The sequence below is a fragment of the Aythya ferina genome, assembly GCF_964211825.1.
Source record: "Aythya ferina genome assembly, chromosome: 10".
NCBI classification, from domain to species: domain Eukaryota; kingdom Metazoa; phylum Chordata; class Aves; order Anseriformes; family Anatidae; genus Aythya; species Aythya ferina.
In genome coordinates this window covers 16,013,323-16,035,205 of record NC_140306.1, presented here as the reverse complement: position 1 = coordinate 16,035,205, position 21,883 = coordinate 16,013,323, and the positions used below count along the sequence as shown (strand labels likewise).

The following is a 21,883-nucleotide window of genomic DNA, read 5'->3' as shown; positions in this document are numbered from 1 at the left end:
GAGACTGATCTGTTCAAACAGGAGACGGACTCTGTCAGGGACTGTAGTGATAAGACAAGGAGTAATGGCTTTAATCTAAAAAAGCATGGATTTAGATTACGTATTAGGAATAAATTATTTACTCAGAGGGTGGTGAGGCACTGGAACAGGCTACCCAGAAAAGCTGTGGATGCCCCATCCCTGTAAATGTTTAAGGCCAGGCTGGACGGGGTTTTGGTCAATCTGGTCTGGTGGAAGGTGTCCCTAGCTATGGCTGGGGTTGGAATTAGATGGGCTTTAAGGTCCCTTTTAACCCAAACTATTCTAAGTGATGGTTAGAACAAGCACTGGTAAGAACATACTCTGGGTTAGACGTCTACAATACACAGAATCATAGAATGGCTTGGGTGGGAAGGAACCTCAAAGATCACCTAGTTTCAACCCCCGGCCACAGGCAGGGACACCACCCACTAGATCAGATTGCTCAGGGCCTCAACTAACCTGGTCTTGAACACCTCCAGGGACAGGGTATCCACAACCTCTCTGGGCAGCCTGTTACAGTGCCTCACCACCCTCTGAGTGAAGAATTTTCTCCTAACCTCTAATCTCAATCTCCCCTCTCTTAGCTTTAAAACCACTCCCCCTTGTCCTGTCAATGTCTGATTGAGAAAAGAGTTGCTCTCCATCTTCTTTATACATCCCCTTCAAGTACTGAAAGGCTGCAATGAGGTCCCCCCGGAGCCTTCTCTTCTCCAGGCTGAACAGCCCCAGCTCTCTCAGCCTTTCTACCTAGGAGAGGTGCTCCAGCCTCTTGATCATCTTTGTGGCCCTCCTCTGGACCTGCTCTAACAGCCCCACATCCTTCTTGTGCTGGGGGCCTCAGACTTGGATGCAGGACTCCAAGTGGGGCCTCCTGAGGGCTGAGCAGAGGGGGGAAATCACCTCCCTCCACCTGCTGGCCACTACTCTTTTGATGCAGCCCAGGATGCAGTCGCCCTTCTGGGCTGCAAGCACCAACTGCTGCCTCATGTTGAGTTTTTCATCCACCAGAACCCCCAAGTCCTTCTCTGCAGGGCTGCTCCCAATGAGTTCTTCTCCCAGCCTGTACTCATGTCCAGGACTGTCCCAGCCCAGGTGCAGCACCTTGCACTTAGACTTGTTGAACCTCATTAGGTTCACGTGGGCCACTTCTCCAGCCTGTGCAGGTCCCTTTGGATGGCATCCCTTCCTTCTGCTGTATTGACTGCACCACTCAGCTTGGTGTCATCTGCAAACATGCTGAGAGTGCACTTCCTCCCAATGTCTACATCACTGATAAAGATATTAAACAGTACCAGTTCGAGGACCCACCCCTGAGGTACACCACTCATCACTGGCCTCCACTTGGACACAGAGCCATTGACCACTACTCTCTGGGTGCCACCTTCAATCCAACTCCTCATCCACTGTATGGTCTACCCATCAAATCCATCTCTCTCCAATTCAGAAACCAGGATGTCATGTGGGATCATGTCAAAGGCCTTGCAGAAGTCCAGGTGGATGATAATAAATGCTTTAGCTGCATAAAAAAAAGACTGGTATTAAAAATACTGTAAAACAAGATGCAATAGCCCTCATAATAAAAACTCTAAAGCAAGTGGATTTTTTTTTTTTTTTAAACAAACTTACAATGAGCTTGAAGATGACTAACCACCTGAACTTGCCATCTGCTCTTCTGCCAGGAAATTACCACCTCCACTGCAGAGTCAGCAGACTACTTCACGTGAGTATTATCTTATCACTCAGGCGAAAATTCAGACAAGGTAGCTTGGATCACCAACTTAAACTACTAAGCTTATCCAGCTCATTTTGCCTTGAGCACCTTCTGGGTACCTTGCAGAAGACAACAGCTACCAACAGTAAGAGGATGAGGAGAATCTGCAAGTCAGGAGGAAGCAAACATCTCCTGACAACTGCAAGTATCTAAGGAACATTTAATTTGAATAAAACCACTGTTGCTCGACCATTCAACCATCCCAATTTTGAGGATTAAAAATAACTGAATTAAAAAAGAAGCATAAAATATTAATTTAAGCCTGTAACAAAAAATACTTCAGCAGCCTGTTTAAAAAAATAATCTGATGGGCCATAAGTGACAATGAACTATGGTAGATTAAAATGCTGTAAGTTTTGTGCATTTCGTTGTAAATACTTATTCTGTTTTGTAGGTAGGAGATAAAGATGGAATTCTTTAACTAAAGGTAACAACAGGAACATGAAAGCAACAGTGAATGGCCTCAGAGAAATCAATGAACTTTGCAAGCATCTACTCCTCCTCATTTTTCAGGGTTTATTGTTAAGCAGGAATTAATCCACTCCCATCAAAAAGTGCTCCCAACAGAAGCCTTTGGGTACACCTCAACTCCCTTGGGGAGCCTTTACGCAACCCCACACACAACAGGACTCTGCGCCTTCCCTCTTTCCAAACAACCCTAACCATAACACTAAGCCAAACCCTAATTAGGACCCTAAAAAACATGTATGGTGCCACTTTCTCCCATCACAAAGTGCTCCCAATGGAAGCCTTTGAGTACACCTGAACACTTGTGGGTGGCTTGTGCTCAGGAACACTATATGCCACAGCTGAGAGATCCAAGCTGCTCCAGACAGGATCCAGCTCAAACGTCACTTCAGTGTCCTCTTGCACCTGAAGGCAGTCAGTACATACGCAACAAACTGCCACAGAACAGAATCAGCTCGAGAGCTGATTTAGCTTGACCTTAGGGCTGGTGCTGCTGCAGGTTATCCAGCACCTACAAACCCACCTGGGTGTGCCCATGCCGTGCAGCTCGGTGTTCCTCACTCCAGTAAGGTTTACTGGCTCGGAATTCATCTGGTGCAAACACACAGCAGCTGGTATGTTAGGCCCATTGCTAAGGATTGCATCACACAGTACACGTAGTGCCCAGATCCTTCCTCAGGCTGGAATTTCAGCCTCACAATTACCCCTAGTCATGGTCAACTAACACGATATAAATCATGAAGCAGCCTACGCTCTCTCCTAAGAGCAACACGCAGTTAGTAACATTGGAGGTAAAACTTCCAAAAACACAGTACTTCAATTGATTTCTATTTATATAAGCTCCCTTCTGAATAAAGAGCACTGACTTTGCACACCAGAGTACTTCCTAAATTTCATGGGGTGAAGGTGGGTGTGTTTGTTTCTTGCCATTTGCTCCCCAGCTAATAAAAAAATACACTTTTTTTTTTTTTTTTTTTTTAAGTTATTTGACAACTAAAAGCATTTTCTCTTACAAGCTTTAACATGTAAAACAAATTGCCATCATAACAGACTTCAGTAATCACCACAGAGACATACTATTTTATACACACACGCAACTTTTAGGCACTGCAATATCATAGAATTTACTGGCAACCCAAATATTACCAAAATTGTATTTCTTTGAATTACAAAGATGAGATGAGAGCAAAATAAACTGCAAAGATCTAAACCCATACAAGAACAATTAAATGAAGGCGGGTAATCAAAATTAACTTACTATCATACCTTGGAAAGCTTAACATTACTTGTAAGCTTCCTAATACAAATTATTCAACGTAGATTTCCAAATACTTGAAAGAAAAATTGAGATGTACCACAAAGATAGCATGACAAAGTGAATAAAAAATTCATGGAATATATCCCAGTGTAGACAGATGTGTGACGTATAAGATGAAATCAAAGCTGATATCCTGGTTCTTTTAGCAATAACACACTGTGCATCTCCACAAGAAGTTGCCTCTGACTAAGTACAACCGCTGCCTTCTTACCCTGCTTGGAACAACACAAAGCAAACTGCTCTCGTACACTGGCAGGGGGCCTTAAGGAAGGAAGCAGGGAAGATGCCAGAAGAACACTCAGATTTGCACAGCTATTTCTATTTGCACAGTATACACAGAGTAGAACACATAACAAAACAAAACAAAACAAAAAAAAACAAAACAAAACAAAAAAAAAACACACTTGCAAATATCTGGAAGCTATCTATTAACTAAAACCACTTTTGCTGCTGGATTAGGAGACTGAGACTAGCTTGCTGATCATGGAGACGGATGAGCTCCATGCCTAGCACAAGCAGCATAAAAAGAGCACAGAACATACTCCTTTTTATCAACAGCAAGTCCCCAGCTTAGTTCATTTCTGTTGTTTATTTGCAACCAAAAGAAAAAGTACGAAGGCGCACAGTGCAGAGGAGGATACAACTGAAGATTTACCTCGTAACCCAGTTCAGCTGAAATGAGACATTTCTAGCATGTCATATATTTAATTTTCATTTTATGTTTTATGAGCAAAAAAGCCAACATAACAACAAATACTGTATTTTACTGTCTAGGGCTTTAGATACCATTTCAGAGGGACAATGGTTGTTTGGTCTGTTCAGAGAGCCAGATCTAGAACAACTGTTATTCCAAAGAATCCTTAAAATCATCTGAAATAGGTGTCTAATGAACATTTCAGCTGAAGGCTTTACTGGACATTTTAAAGCTTTTGCATACTGCAGAAGAGAGCTGGGACTCTGAAAGGTATTATGACAGTATTTGTATAAATCTGTGTAGGAGTAATTATCCTCTTTAAATATTTTTGACCCTTTCTAAATGCCAATGCCTCTTAAATGCCATTTAAACTCTGATCAGGTCCAGTTGGGCAGAAATTAGTCCATTTATTTATGAAACAATAAAAAACCTTTCTTGTTTTAGATTACTACTTCAATGAGAAAGTATAACAGAAAAGCTTGCTCATAACAACAAAAAAAAAAAACTCTTATAATTTTCATTTCTCTCCCAATTTGTTTTCAGTCACTGAGGCTATTAGCAGTGGCTTGCCATCCTGACTTCGGATAGAGGACAGCCAGTAAGTTGCCTTTGAGTCTTGTCTCATATCAAGCCAAACTTAAGTGACAAGAAGAATGAAACAGTTTACTTGTACCTGCAATAACTGAATGAAATGGTGAACTTCACATTGTCTTTTAAGAGGTGAAGGCTGGTGCCTTCCCTGCTTCTAGAAGAAATGTTTCACTTTCTGCTCTGGTATTAAGAAAAGCTGCAGCATTAGACATATATCATGGACCTAAGACGGCAGAGTATGGACGAGATAACCCTGATAATTCTTGTCTAGAACTAAACCATATGAAATGATACTAATATAAAACATGCCATTTTTTGCTTAACAGCAAAGACTACAAACAAGAGGAAAAATGGAAGAGTAAAAAAAAAAAAAAAAAATCAGGAAGTGCAGCTAAGTACAAAGTCCCCTAACAGCCTGCAGGACACCTACTTTCCATTTGTATCCTGAAAAATTACCCCTGTTGCCAAAGCTGCAACACTGATTTGTAGCCACTATTTACAGGCACTAGAAGCTAGAGAGCAATGCAGGGACGTCACTGCAAGATGTAGCATGCAGGGTAAAGGCACTGCCTTATTATTGGCACTTCTATGCTTTAATCCTCAAAACAAAAAAACAATAACAAAAAAAAAATTAATAACAAAAAAATGAATAAACACAAAGCACAACAGGCACGACCAGCTGAAGTCCCCAGAGGAGACAGGTGTGAACTAGCCTCACCCTCATATTTAGTGTAGACCTGAAGCACCTTTTAGTCCAACATGCACATCTGACAGTTCTTCCCTTGAAATTTTTAAAGCAGAAATAATAAATAAATCAGAAGCATCAAACAAGTGCCTGGTGCAGTTACTGAACCTAAAAATAGCCCTATAACAGTTGTTTAATTTACTTCCCCCTGTCATGCACTAAGACTTTCATTTCAGCTCAGAACAAAAGAATTTCAGGCTCATGCCTGTTAGGTACAGAGTGCTTTTGAAATGACATAAGAACTGTAACTATTAATAACTAAGAATTGCATGTTGGAAAGCTATTTATGAAGAGTAAGAAGTTCAAGGGTGTTGGGAGGGGTAGGGAGGGAATCAAATTGCTTTATAAGGATACTTTATTTTTATTTTTATTTTTATTTTTATTTTTATTTTTATTTTTATTTTTTGCCATTTTACTTCTCTCTCAAGACCAAAGGTGAAGATCTTGTTTTGCTAATGTTATCACTACAGAATTATCTTTTATATCTATAAGATAAATTAAAATGCTGTCATTCTCCAAAGTGAACCACAAAATCTAGAAGAAAAGGAAAAAGAAAACCCACAAAGTATCTGTCACTTTAACTGCAAGATGTATCGAATGCTACCTGACAGTACCAATTCAGTTGTTCCTCAGATTGCAAAGGTTTATAAATAAGAATGGCATGCTTGAAAGTTTCCTTTAATGGATTCACCACGGTTGCAAAGATAGCAGGACAGGAGAAAATACAGAGATCATAATTTCAGGAATCAAAAAAAGTAACTGACTCCTTAAAAGCAGTTGCAGTTTCAGTTAACTATTTACTAGAACAAGAACATAAAATAGATCCTTAAAGCAGCCTATCAAAACAACACTGGAGTTTCCAGGAATCAATTATCCTGCCTACTATACGGACTGGAATTTAACGGAAGATCCCACCCACCCTTAGAGCCTATTAGCATTGCACTACAAACACCAAAATGACAATGTTGGTGCCACCCGGTCAGGAAGGTGAGCTGCTGTTTCCACCACTGCTGCACAGCAGATCATACATTGCATCTCTTCCAGACTGAGGTTGGGGAAGTTGGAAATAATCATATTTATAAAGCTTTTGTTGTTAAGTTACACTTGTGATTAATTTAGGAGCTTTAGATATTGTTTCATCACAATCTATCTTTATTACATCTCCTCTTCTACAAAATAAAAACTTTCATCTTTAAAATTAAGTTTAAAGCACTACTCCAATGTAGAAGAAACATTTTTAAGTAGTTTATCCCCCAGAGCTCAACAAATACGGTTACATAAGCAGGCATGTTTTTTAGCCTTACAGAAACTAGTAATCCTTCTCTTTTTTTTTCTTTTTTTTTTTTTTTTTAGTATCCTGACACATTTAGTAGGTACTCACATGTTGAGTAACCTCACAGTTCAACTCTCTTTTCAATACATACCATTAATTCTGTGGTATCAACACGACCTTGGTCAAACATGAATAAGGCTATTCCATTAAACACTTCCACACTGCAACCAGCAGCTATAATCTGATAAAAACAATAAAAAAAATAGATTAAGGTTAATTGCCAAACCCATAAATTTCATTTAAAATGAAAAAGTGTCTGCACCATATGATCTTGTTTCTTATGCACTATTTCCCCTCGTTTTGACAGTACAGAACACACCATGTGTACTTTGATCCTAGCACATTCCCAGTTATATTAGGGAATATGGCAGCATCCAAGCATCCACCATCTTCTACATCGAGAATTAAATGGATCATAATTTATCAGTCGGTTTGCTTACGTAGGTATTACAAATCAAACATGAGAGGAGTGTGTGCAGAACATGCGTAAACAAGAAAAGCTGCATGAATCTACAACAGAAAACAGATACACTGTTAACCTAGAGAAATCCAAACCCACAGCTGCCTTCAAGAAACTATGGCATGTCAAATTCAGCTTTGCTTATACTTAGAGAAAAATCTTTCTTGAAAGGGCTACAGCTTTTTTTTTTTTTCCTTCCAATTTAATTTTTTTCTACTTGTTCTAAAAGTGGGCTAGATGAGAACTAGGACTGCACACATACATCATTGACTAGTATTTCAGAGAGAAAACAACTTCATCTGAGAGCTTCATGAGGAAGATATTCAAATCAGTGGCTTCTCTGCCACCTCTGGTCTTTCTCCCACTATGACTGCAGCTTGTTACGTGCATTAATAGCAGGGATGAAAGCTAACGTAAAATAAGGAATTTCAAAAAGCTGTAGCATTTTATATCCCATTGCTGTCAGAGTTGCATGAAAAATCAAGCTATTATAAATAGCCCTCAGCTGCATGCAGGGGAAGATCTTGCATAATGGATGTCTAGTATGAGTGATCATATTTTTTAAGAACTACTGTAAAGCAGGCACTGCATCACCAGTGGCAAATACTCCTTCAAAGGGAGAATCCTGCAAGAAGAAAACACTGTAAACTCATATTGGATTTGGAGGTTTGTCCGCTATGTGGACACCTGAACCAAGAGAACAGCCCACACAGGAAAGCACAAGAAGTGCCGCCCACCTCCCTCAACCCCCAAAAAAAATCTTATAGGTGACAGAAACAAGGACAGAGATCATTTCGCTCCGGACACATGGGAACTTAAATTTTCTTGCTTTGATAAAATGCTTTTATCAGTCAGGTAACACCTAAAGCTGTATAGCTATTTCTGTTGTCTGTTTATGTTTCTAGAATGGAACAAAAACAGCAGGTCTCTAAATCTTTAAGTGCCACTAGGTACTGGTTGCTCAGGACTCCCTCAGCTATTTTGTGAAGCTTGTCATTGCAATTGTGAAGGGACTAAGTGGTGAACAGAACCTGACTCTGAATTAGTTTCTCTGCAGCTGTCTCCACTGTGCTGCCAGGAAAGAGCAAAACACAGTGACACCCTACACTTGACTGACTGTTAGCTAAACAGCTCTAACCATGAAACCAGAAACCACAAGTTTAAGCATATGCAAAAGGCTTGCATAATAAAGAAAAGATGATTTTAAGCAATATTCCATTTCTCTTCTTAACAGGTAGGCTAGAGTGCCCAGAAACAAGTGCTTAGATGCACATACTTGAGGAAAATCTAAGTGTGCAAATATGTGGTTTGATTTGCTGAAGAACTGAGCACTCAGCAGTTTGCACTGGGGGTGAATGTCCTCAGTGTGTGCTCAGACGTCAAAGTAAAATTTGGCCTTTTAGATTTATTTGAAGTGTACAGGCAAAGTCTTGTGGCAAGCACTTTACCAAAGTAACTGATTGTCTTATCACTATTAGGAACAACAACAAAAAATGTTATTGTCCATTCAAGACGTGGCATTCTCTCTAGAGACCCAGGTTTTGAAATCTGGATTTCAGAGGAATCTCCAGCTTTCAGCTAAAATAAGAAAAGCAACATTTTCTATCTTCTGGTTTCAGAAAAACTGAACACCACCCTCAAAGTGAAAAAAAAAAAAAATGGTTTGAGCTTTATAGGTCTGCAAACCCACTGCATTAAAGTTTGATTAGTGGTTTCCTACTACTTAGGTTTGTCAGTATAGATGTGAAATAGAAGTTATCTTCATGAAAGGCAAGATATCTTTTGAAGAGAATAATTATAATGTGAATTAATGAACCTCCTATAATATAAAATCATGGAAATGTAGGACAACAAAATCATGATGCAAAACAGACTAGATTGAATGGCATCCTAATTTTTGTCTGACAAAAAAATGGCATTAAGCAATAATATGCACCCTTTCTAAGGCTTACACTGAAACACAGATAAAATGTTTTCAGATGGCTAACAAACCTCCACTTACCTAACTGCTGCAGCTTGTTGAAACTTGGCTCTGTGGTGGTAAATTCACATCATTTAATTGAGGTGAACAACTGAGCACTGAAAATTCATTACAGCGATTCAAACACAGATTAGAGGCAGGAATTAAATAAATAAAAAGCATCTGCTAAACTGTAAAGTATGGAAAAGAAAGAGAGGTTAATGGAAACAAATGCATCAAAAACATCATCTTCCAAAGCTTATGGGAAGCTTACTGTGTACACTGGTTTGATTTACCAGCTTCCACTTTCTTGCTATTATCCTATACAGTAAGAGCAATCAAGCTTAACACATTTCATGTCCTGTGGGCCATCTACAAAACAACACCTTCATCTTCGGAATTTTCTTTTGGTTATTTGCAAAATAGTTACTTGCTTTTAATCTCATTTTCCACTCCTGGCTGTTGTCCTCCCCATATTCTTAAGAAGAACAAGTGAATAAATAAATGAAGAGATTTAACACTGACCATTAAAACAGAAAATAAACATTCTACTTCTATTCTGATAAGCACTAGAAACACCTTCACTGGGACTACTCTTTGGAAAGGGAACTTCTGTTTTCCAAGATGTTGTGTTGTGTGATCACAGATCAATGCCCTCAACTATCTCTGAGCTTGAAAGCTGAGAAGCAGGCTACTGCTTCTTTGTCTGTGGGTAAGACAGCATTTTAAAAACAAATGCTAACAAGACTGTGAGATATGAAATATCATAAGGCTGAATTCAGGGACTTGTCAAAAACAGCAGGTCATGTTACTCAGCAGCACACAGGGTCTCTGTGTGTAACAACAGGAGGTGCCATGTGTATCTTCCTTGAAGCCCAGCTGCTGTTATTACAGGTTGGACTTTGTTACCAAAGTAAAGACACTGCTTGCTACCAAGATTATCCGACTTCATCAAGCTATTCTGATGATTGGGCCAGAGACGGAAGGAGAGGCAAACAATTACGAGCTTGCCCAGCAGATGAAAACTCCATTTATTTAAGTAAAAGACCATTTTTCCTCTGTTCCAAAACAAAGCAGTAGACTGAGGAGGTTCAAAAATCCTTTTCTTCTCTATTATCCAGTGCATTCAGCTGTCTTAAACACCTGGAAGGCAGGAAGAGAGTTCAATTCCTCAGCATTAGATTTTTTAACTTGCATTAATTCTTAACCTCTCTCATTTCCTTACAGCACAAGGCTACTTGCCAGTATCATCAGCATTAGCTATCCAACCCCCTCCAGGTCATTAAAGGAAACTCACTAATACCAAAGTTAACTGTTTCTGAGTCAGCAGCCTATGACACAGTACGAGTTACGTTCTGCTGTACGAAGCAGCTTCCAGTGCTCTCTTTACTGTAGTCTTGTTAATCAAAACAGATACTGGGACACTGCAATAGATGCTAATAAGATTTGTTCGCTGTCTCTTAAGTCCTCTTGAAAAATGTGTACACAAACTCAGACATTTTACTCAGCTAAACCGCACAGCTGGCACTGCGAAGTACTTTACAGAGAGGCAAACAAAACACAGAACCTTTTCACAGCAGGCATGGGTCAAAACAAAATGATTACAGAAAAAAGGCTTGGTATAACTTGCAATTGTTTCTAATAACCAAGTTATATCGTACAAAACAGAGTGAGAACTTCAGGTCGCCACCTTACGCCTGCAGTGGAGGAGGGGGATCAGGAAAGAACGTCTTAAAAATAAAAGCAGAGGAAGTGCTACGAATGCTTCCACTTTATCTACCATCTCTGGCGATTGGCTGCCAGAGCTGTTGCTACACAAACTCTGCCTGCTCCTACCATGCATAATGAGCCCTACTCTGTTACAGCAAACCGCTGCAGACGTTACCTCTGCTAACACAGCAGTATGGCAAGCTTTACTGAATTAGAATACCCAATGACTGTCTCTCCTTGAGCTAACAGGAAAAGCAAGAAGTTTGCCCAAGAATGTACAACTCCCTGAAATGAAGCTCACTATATGGGCAGAAAACCACTGTCTATAGGTGTTTCATGTGAGGCTGTGAAAACTTCTGTTAATTGTTTCCAAAGCAACAGAGCAATGTGGTTCCAATCCCTGCTGCTGTATTTTCCAATAAAAGTCTTTAAGAACTGTGTGACTGCTGTAGGAAGCAAAGTAGGGAGACCAAAGTGAGGTTTTCTATTTCAAAAGGTACTGAACTGAGATCTGGAAGCAAATTAAGACTCCCTCCTAAATTAAAAACAAAACAAACAAAATAAAGCCACAATACCACATGGGTTTACAATTAAAATACCCTTATAGGTTTTTGTTGGTTTTTGTTTTAAAAAATGTTTTCACCTTTTATGTGACCTGTATATTAAAATAAGTGCTGACAAAAATGAGGGTCTAAAAATCTCACCTCTTCCAGCACCCCCCCTTTTTAATGGAAATCAAGGGTGTGCCTTAGCTCAGGGAAAAGTGATACAAAATACCTGCTGCTGAAGATAAGAAATGGAAAAGCTAACATACTACCTCCTTTGCTCCTATTCTAACGCAAATCAGTGTTGAATTTGGAACAAAACAAAACCAAACCAGAAACATTTATTAAAATTAACAACTTCAATGTTCTGAGAACTGATATGCTTGAGCCAGCCCTGAGCAGGCCATGGGATTCAGTATGCTTTGATTAAGAGTTACATTACAGTGAATAATCCTAAGTAATGGGACAAACTACTGAGAAAATCCTCCAGGCATAATTACAGTAAATTAATAAGGATGTTTGAGTAATTCACATTCATCAATAATATAATTGTTGAAACTTCAGGTGTCATCTTGAAGAAGAGCAGTAACGAGCAAGGCCTTGCACGCAGGTTTCAGCAGTAAGTGGGACTTAAGTCCCCAACACTAAAACCAGTTTCTTTTGTGGCAAATGGGAAAACAAACCCTCCTCCAACAACCAAAAGCAATTGACCGGAAACATTATAAGCCCTTTGTCACTAGAGTGAATTTCATATGAAATAAACATAAGATATATACTTTTTGGCTTTTGCAACAAACCACATTAGAGTCACAAGATAAATTATGGCATGTGCAAACACAATACTACTTGTAGGCTAAGTTTTGCTGTTCTGTGTAGTGCAAATCATCCACCAGAATTTCATCTCCTTGGGAGTTATGTTTGTACATGAAGCGTGATTCAAACTCCACCAAAGCTTAAAAAAATAAATAAATAAAAGAAATCAGGGGGTGGTGACATGCACAAACAGCAAATCAGCGAGGTGGTTGGATGTAACCGGTCTCTTTCCATACTGCAACCACAGGACAGGCAAGAGAAAGGAATGCTAGCACATGCCTCAGCTGCTTCGGTGCAGTCAGGTGGCCATTACTGCAGCAAGCTCCCGTCAGAAACCATGCACTTCTGAAGACAGAATGCAGTTACAAACATGGAACTGAAGAACGGAGGCCAACAATACGTTATTTCAACAATAATATAAAAAGTAATTTGTCTACTACCTAAAATTCATGCTCTGATGATTGCATTAGTGTTTTACTTAAACATGTTACTATTTCCTCCAATTATTTCTGTTTTGGACAAGAATTTTGTACAGAAGTTGTTGTTTCTGACAGATGTATGAACCAGTATTTTTCCCACTGTTTTGTACAAGTAGCACTACCTTCATTTCTTTGCACTATGGCTTGTAATAACTTAGCCCAGGATCTGCTTGTGGAAGCACCATGAATGAAGCTGCAATTCTTCTCATGTCAGTGTGATAAGTTAAACAGTGCAGCCACACCCTCTCATTTAGGTTGTGATAAAAGCCCTGTGGTTGGGGGCAGGACAAAATGTGAAAAGGAAGGGCCATTTCCTCCAAGGAATAGGAGTTCATTATAAAAATTAACCCCCAGTTGCCTTCAAACAGACAAACAAACAAAGCCAACAAGAAGCAGCAAACAAAAACCAATACCACCACACAAGAAAATCATCTCCAAGTCAACAAGAGCTTGTTTCCTTCTGAAAAAGTACTCACAGCCTATTGTCTGCTTCTTCCCAAAGAGGTGTATGTTGGTGCAGGATACATCCAGCCCTTTATATACCCTACCTGGAAGTTAGCACAACATTTAGCCTCATCAGAACTTTCTGCAGAATTATCTCCATGCAGCTCTTTCTGATTTCTAATGCAAAGATTGCCTTAGTCTGTAGTTCCTTATAAATAACACCGTGAAAGGCCTGGTTTACAATCTGCATTTATGTTGCTTGCAGTTTGTACTAACAATTAAACACTAGCTTTAAGGAAGTCTTGTGTGTTCTGTACTGCCCTATCAGCTGTGAAGTACTTCAGCTTAAAGTAATACCCTACCACCTGCAATACCATCTGCACTGAAAATGCAGATTTTTAACATAATTCGAAGTACTTACTGCAACTTCCACTCTAGTTTCACCTCTGAAAAGCTTATATATTTATATATATATATAAGCTTTTATATTTTTTTATATATATATAAAGCTTATATATATATAAGCTTTTCAGAGGTGAAATATATATATATATAAGCTTTATATATATATATATATAAATATATACATACACACACACTTCTAAGGGGAAAAATATTTTTAATTTATATATAAGCAGAACTAAAAAAAAAAAAAGAGCATGAGAAACTTTTTTTTTTTTTCCAAGTTACATGGTATTACTGTCAAGGTTAAAAAGCTAGATTTGATCAGACAAATTGAAGCTCCAGACATGTATTCGGAGTCCCCTTTCCATATTCTCAACCAATTCATGCATGTCATCTTAACATGTTTGTTTTTTTGAAACATAAGAACCCTTTCAAGCCTGTAACATCTTTCTTTGTTCTCTCTTCTTTAAAGAGAACCACCCAAAACATTGTTTTTCTAATTGATGATATGTTTCAAGAACTTTTTTTTTTTTTTTTTTTTTAAGAGACTGGTCCCTCTTTTTCCTTTTATAAACTATTATAATTTTCATGATGTTTTACACAATGAGAAAATAGATCACTTTCCGTGGAAGATGAACTCTGTAGGATATCATTGCAGAAAGCAGCTGTTTCATTCAGTTAACAACATGGCATTTATACATAACATAGCAAAGCTTAAAATGAAAACAGAAAACAAGAGTCAGACTGGATTTTCTTCAATATTCTGGAAGTTAAATACAATATGTTTGAGGCAGAAAGATAAAGATAGTAGGGGTATGTGCCTGTTTTATTAAAGAATATAATTTGACAAAACTCAAGTTACATCCAAATATGCACAACTGAAATGACCACTCAGGAGTGGGAAAGCATAAATACCCTAACCACACATGCTCTAATTAAGCTGATGGTGAAAAAAGTTACAATTCTCAGTACAGATGTTTCAAACACTGTAAATATTGCTTTTAAAAACTTGGGAAAATTAAGCTACAATGGGAAAGACACAGGAATATTGAAAAACTTAAAACATGAATTCCTTATTTTACAGGGATGGAAGTTGTATGCGAAAGGTTTATTATCTCCTGCTGTAGCTGCATTGGATCATAACCGCTAACAGAAAATGCGAGCTGCAAATATATATAGAAGAGGAGAATGCACGTGGTATGTTTGGGAAGTTACAGAACTTTCCATGCCAGGGAACACAGACTCCTCTGAAGGCATGGTGGGTTGGTAGAAAATCCTTTGGCTTCTTTCCTCAGATGTAAATCATTTGGTGCCATCTACCCGCCAGCAAGTTGTGCTTTCAGTTGTGCCAGCCCGCTTAACCTTGGCACGACTGCACTCAAACCCGACATCCCCAGCTAAATCCCTCAGCCAATCTTGCTGTTCCTCCTTCCAGGCAGCAGGGTGAGGAGGAACGAGCTGCTTAAACCCTGGGGTGTCCCACAGAGGGGGCACGGCCCCACTGCTGGCCCCGGGGGCACAGCTGGGAGACGCCTGCACTGGCCCCGTGCCCAGCTCCCAGCAGGGCCCCTGGTCAAGGCAGCCAGGGCAAGAGGAAGGAAACTCCGGGAAACAAACACGAGCTCTAAGCAGCAGTCCACGCAGTCCCACTTTTGGCTGCTTGTTTCTTTCTTTTTTGGACACCACAAAATGATAAATCATTGTTTCTCTCGGAGCCCATTTTGTGCTTAGTGCCTTGGTGCTATTACAGGCAAATTGGATGAAGAACAAAGAAAAATCAGGGAGCTGGATCTTTCTCTCTCCACGACTAGTAGATAGCAAACAGGTTTTAAAACCTCCGAAAAACCAATCAAGGGCATACCTGCATCTTGTGAAGCATACCTGCACCTTGTGAAACTGCCACCCAGGACCTCAGAGAGCTGATCTCTCGCTCCAAAACTGCGCTAAGCTTGTAGCACACTACAAAGTGCACTGAGCTCCTGAAGTCTTGTCCAGTTTAGATTTTAGGTTGTGCTTTCATACTTTCTCCTCGATAATATTTTTAAGACAAACAAATACTGTAAAACAAATTAACTAACACATCAAAAGTTTCTGGACATAATCACCAAATTGTAGGGGTTGGAAGGGACCTTAAGAGATCATCGGGTCCAACCCCCCTGCCAAAGCAGGTTCCCCAGAGCAGGTAGGCATCCAGACGGGCCTTCTCCAGAAGGAGGCTCCACAACCTCCCTGGGCAGCCCGTCCCAGTGCTCTGTCACCCTCACTGTGAAGAAGTTCTTTCACATATTGGTGCGGAACGTCCTGTGCTCCATCTTGTGGCCATTACCCCTTGTCCTGTCCCCACAAACCACTGAAAAAGAGGTTGGCCAAATCCCTCTGTCTCCCACACTTAAGATATTTATAAACATTGATAAGATCCCCTCTCAGTCTTCTTTTCTCTAGGCTGAACAGACCCAGGTCTCTCAGCCTTTTCTCAAAGGGAAGATGCTCCAGGCCCCGTCTCATCTTTGTGGCCCTCCGCCGGACTCCTTCCAGCAGATCCCTGTCTTTTTTTGTACCAGGGAGCCCAGAACCGGACACAGTACTCCAGGTGAGGCCTGACCAGGGCAGAGTAGAGGGGGAGGATCACCTCCCTTGACCTGCTGGCCATACTCATTTTAATGCACACCAGAATCCCACTAGCCCGCTTGGCCACCAGGGCATAATGCTGGCTCATGGTCAATCTGTCGTCCACCAGGACCCCCAGGTCCTTTTCCTCAGAGCTCCTCTCCAGCAGGTCACCCCCCAGCCTGTACTCATACGAACAGTTGTTCCTTCCCAGGTGCAGGACTCTACACTTGTTCTTATTAAACCGCATTTAAATGAGTAAACAGTTTTAATATATTAACCTTGCTGTAGCAATCCCCTAGTAGGGTACACCATTTCCACAATCAGGTGTTTTAATCAAGAACTTTCTACCTACAATTATCTACACTGAGACGTCAGACATCTTTGTATGCAGAACACACTTGGTTTCTAGTAAAAGTAAAGTCAAAACCTCCTTGCAGGAATATTTTGGAATTTGTATCAGACTGCTACATTTGAGTCTAAGATTGTCTTCCTCCAGGGCAAATATATTAATGTACAAGCAAATCAAACAATAATTCTTCGTTTTGTTAAGCAATATCTCACAAGTAAGACATGAAGGCAATGCTTCTAAAACAATCGCTGCAACACCAACACCTATTCAGAGAGCAGGCTAAACTGCCCTCAAAAATGCCCGTTTTCTTTGTGTGCATGTATGCTTTTATTTATTTATTTATTTATTAAAGGCATTGCTCCGTTAAAGAATTTTAACACTTACCTGACTTGGATAGAAACAAAAGAAAACAAGTTACACAGAATTACTGCTTCTCAGATGTCCCATGGAAATTGATGGTGCATCTTAAACTGAATTACCTTAACCTGTTTTCACGGTTAAGGTTTGCCCCATTATTTGCACTGGACACAGGATAACAACATGCAAATACTCATTACCTTATCTCTTTTGACAAATATCTGTTCCTTTAAATATGTCATCAGAACAGAAGCAGTTGGATAAGAGTTCTGTCTTTTCAAGGTTGGACACAGAACACCACCACTACAATTAAAGCCCAGCTACCTAACAGCTGCTCTGTACTAACCAGCAGCATGCAAACCATTAGTCAGCAGCAAGCTCAAAGAACAGTTTTTCATTTGAATCTTACACCAATGCATTTTACCTTTCTGTTACCAAGGAAATAAAGCTACTTGTTTCATTCAGCTATTGTGCTGACTACATGAACATACAAGAATTTAAATAGCTCAGTGGCATGACCAAGCCCTCAAGAATTTATGTCCTCATGGTTTGAATGGTAGTCTCACCATGTAGTCACACCGTAAAATTATACTGTGCTACATTGCAGTGAAGTGACTATGGCAGCCAGGCTACTGCCAGATTTCAGTGCTTCAAGTTTTAGAAGCCTGTTGAGAACCCAGGACACTTGTTCAGCCAGCTAACCCACAGTGAACTCTGTGATACTATTTGAGTACTACTGTACCCAGTCCAGCTGGATTACAGCTAACTAGCCTTACAAACATAGCACCACCATGTTCTTAGACTCCTCAGACCTTTAGGAAAAATGTCACTCTTGAACTAACCAAGCTATTTTTGTATTATGCAAAATGGAAGATAATAAAAATGATGGCTTAAAACATCGCCTGCCTCCAGCAAAGAGACGCTTAGTGATAGCTTCCACAGCTGTTCCTAAAATGCTGTACTGCTCAAATCATTTTTCAAACATGCTTCATACATAAGGCTGTCTAGGGATGAGGAGAGAGCATGCACATGGAAGAGTGACATTAGGTGGGGGAGGAGAAGAAAAACAGCCAATGATTACATAACAGCTGTTTTTTTGTCTTCAGGAAGCAATTGGTCTCTCATTTTTCCTCCTAGTTTTAATCGCAGTATTCTGTCCCCTCCCCCTACATCACAAGGACTGCAAGCAGACAGAACATGCTATCAGTTTAACAGCTGGAACAAGCCAAGAGCAGGGAAGGAGGCAGGGGCATCTTCTAGGCTATGATATATTTAGTATTGGACAGCCGATACATATTAACTCAAGTCCAGAAAAATAAAATTGTCAATCTAAACACGTTAGTTCCTCAGCTTGTACGTGTGCAGAGCTTGTTACGTACAGTTTGCTAAAGGACAGACATGCTGCTTTACCTACAAAATGGTGTGAGCAGACTGCAACTGTGTAGAATTGACTACCCCGAAATACATGCAGCAGAACCCACAGACGATGACATTTCCATGTTTCAGAGTAGCCAACGCAGGGCTAAGCAGATGCTAAAAGATCAATAAAGGTAGCTCTGGCAAAAAATAAAAATGCACGACAAAGGAAGACCGAACAGGCTGATGCCTAACGTTGTGTCGTTTCCTTCATTTTCCCCACCCACCTCGTTCCCGGGACTGTGCACCAGTCTGCTCGCTACTGCTTTGCCATCTGGTTTCTGTCTGTAACACTACAGTTGCAATGCAAAAACTTGTACAACTGATGCCACCGTCTGGAAAAACACAGTATTCTATCTAGCACACAGCGTAAATGCGTTGGAAATTTACAGTATGCAGTATTGAGGTGTTGCTACTGTTGACAGGTTTTTCCATTGAAATGTTTCATATTTTCAGGATATCAAGCCAGTAGCATAACTAAGTGACAATATTCCAAACAGGTGACTTTTAAACACCACGGGTGAAACCCCAGAACTGCCAGGAAAGGGAAGACGTCAGAAGACAAAAGGGATGAAATGGAAGACTGAACAAAGCTACTGAACATCCACATCTGAAATACCCTCAAGTAAGACAGACAACTGAGACAAATTACTAAGAAAAAAATACTATATTTTAAGATGTTAAAATGTGTTACCTTTATCTTGTAAATATGTAAAAATTCTTTACAAAAAGCTTCATTAAATTGGCCAAAGAAATGCCTTAAAGATTGGTCCTGCAATCTTCGTTCTTAAACCACTCCAACGACCTGAGCAATGCGAGTAAGCAGATTCCAGGAAAGCAATGATTGCTAGAAAGGCAAGTCAGCCATTTTGTGTAAACATCAGCACTGATCCACACAGAAGCAGAAGTTAACTAGGAAAAGGATTTTCTACTAAGCTACCGCATAACGTATTCTCTCCTGGCAAACTAGTACAAACAGAAAGGAGTGCTCCTTGCTATGGCAAAGGTCAAAGGGAACTTGGTGCTCCTTCACCTTCTCCAGCGGTCCTATGTGACAACACAAGCAGGTTTAAACTTGTAGCTGTACAAATCGTACCAAGCCAGAAGGGCTGATGGCAGGTGCCCAGCACTTTTATTCCTTTGTTCACCTTGGGCTTCGATATACTTATTTCTTTATGCCTGTCAAAGTGGCCCCAAAAGATTAGTCTTAATTGAAACTGTACAAGGCTGTAAATAGGATGCCATTAGGTCTTCTCATACTAAGGTGCTCTCTGCCTAGTAGTTAACACCTGTGAAGCCCTGGATCACAGTTAGGAAAGCAGTGCACTAGAATTGGTGAATCTCACTCAGGAGAAAACAGCGTTGTACAGACGTAGTAAGGCAGCGTTCTGCAAAATGTGGCATTTATTACAACTCAGAAGACCTCCAAGCCTCAGGAAAAAAAAGGATCATGTGCCACACAAAATAGTTCAACTGAATAACTTTGTTCACAAAGAAGCATAACAGACCGTGGTACTTTAAAAAAAAAAGTTTACAGAAAACAGGCTTCATCTTTGACAGCCATGAGATGAAACTCCATTTATGTTTGCAAAAGAATGTGAAAGTAAAGAAATTTCTTTAGAAGACTAAAAATAAACAGATGCATGCAATGTAAAAGTGAATTTTAAGGACAGACAGAAAGAAACCAAATCAGACAAGCTTCAGAAGGCATAGGGAGTTATATTACAAAACAAAACAAGAAAACAAACAAAAACACATGCTGAACACAAGACTTTGAAAAAATACATTTTTCCTCCATCTACTCAGTACTCTGGGATTTGCTTTTTGATCTTCTGTTCTCTAACTTGTCTTTCAAGATGAGACTGCTTTCAGCTTTCTTATCTTAGTAGTGTGTTTCCTAGTCACTGACTTGCTATTTAAACCCAGAGGTAGCCAGCTATTCTCATTTTCTAATGTGAGGCCTCGCAAACAGCAATCTTATTATTCATCAGACCAGGAAGAGCCCAAGGATAAAAAGCCACCTTGTTTTAAGTGCTGAATTCTGACAGGTTGAAGGTTAAGTATTGTAACAGTCAGTTTTACAAGAAGTTGCACCAATCTTTCATTACAAGGAGGTCAAGTCCTTCAAACCCCACGCTGGAAATGACTTAGTCAAGTACAATATCCTATCGAACCACAATCATGAAAGCATTTCTATTATTACCTAAAACTTATTGCTAGTAGACTGTTTTCAACCAGGGATACAAGACAAGGTGATGTATGCAACAACTTGTACCCTATATGAACAAGTATTCTGGCATCATGCTCTGCAGCAGTGCACAACTATTTTATAAAAATCAAGCAAGAAAATGAGCTAGAGACAGTGGGAACCACTACAAAAGGTACGTACTGCAGTTATAGACTCCCTTTCACAGATCATTTGATCACAAATTGCTCAGTCTCTACTTGAGAAATGCGCTTAAAGCAACTTCCTTGTGATGATCAGGTCTCTGGCACTACCATTTATTGATACTGCTTCCCACCTTCTGAGGGATGGCTTCTAAGAGCACTAGCAAAGGAGCATGTTTATATCCATTAGATTTTACAGTAAATTGAACAGAAACAAAATGTTCACTTGAACTGTTTGCTACCAAAACAGTGTAAATGTCAACAAAACCAACTTTTTTTTTTTTTTTGCTAGTAAGTAGAAACAGTTTGGCTGTCTTTCAAGAAGACTTCGTACTTCTTTGTGCATACATATTTGTCATGAGAGCCAAAAGGACTACAGGAAAGCAAAATGGAATAGTTCATTATTTTACAAATAAATGCTAGTCATGGAACTTCGCTTGAGCCTTATCTGTAGACTACCATTCTCAGTTACTTCTTTCACATATCCTTGAAAACAAATCACAAAATATTTTATCCCATAACACTTTCAGTGCACAGTGTTTCCTCGGCTGGAAATTACTCTTTTTCTGTCTGTCACAGCTCTTAGATACTACTTTGTTCTGACTTACTTTTGTAAGTAAGGATGTTTCTGCTCAGGCATCCTAAGGCACAACTGAGAATGCTTTCTGAGTACCTTAACTGGCTATAATTCCTTGCCTCTAGTCTTCAACAAAGAATAAACTGATTGGGATCTTCATTTAACCCCGACACTGCTATTGTTCACCATTCTAAGGGGGATTGACCCTTCTTACATTCTACAGAGGACTGATCAATCTCCCATCATTGATCCTTACCGTCTGCCAGTCCATGAACAGCACTTTAAACCAAGTGACTTTCTCCAGGCAGATCACATACATGCTGCAACATGCTGTAGCCTCTAAGTTAATTAGCCAAGAGCCAATACTTCCATAACACTCTGTATTCTGATGTTGTCATGACCCTCTGCCGCAAATATGCTAAATGGATG

General features: G+C 39.8%; 1 protein-coding gene across 5 annotated transcripts in view; it reads right to left on the bottom strand.

The window, feature by feature from the left end:
* Positions 1-21,883, bottom strand: part of NOL8 (nucleolar protein 8) — a 50,509-nt gene that overhangs the window by 12,953 nt on the left and 15,673 nt on the right. For 2 of the 5 annotated variants that reach the window (XR_014696566.1, XR_014696567.1), the window contains exons 17-19: positions 21,711-21,872; positions 9,404-10,504; positions 7,033-7,122 (exon numbers count right to left, since the gene is read on the bottom strand). Coding sequence is in view for 1 of the 5 variants with exons in the window: in XM_084531479.1 (XP_084387605.1) it covers positions 21,849-21,872 (24 nt within the window). In the remaining 4 variants the exon portion in view is untranslated. Of the gene's footprint in view, positions 1-1,329; positions 1,538-7,032; positions 7,123-7,260; positions 7,452-9,403; positions 10,505-14,567; positions 21,873-21,883 lie in introns of those variants that run through there. The other 3 variants (XR_014696564.1, XR_014696565.1, XM_084531479.1) reach the window with 3 other exon arrangements.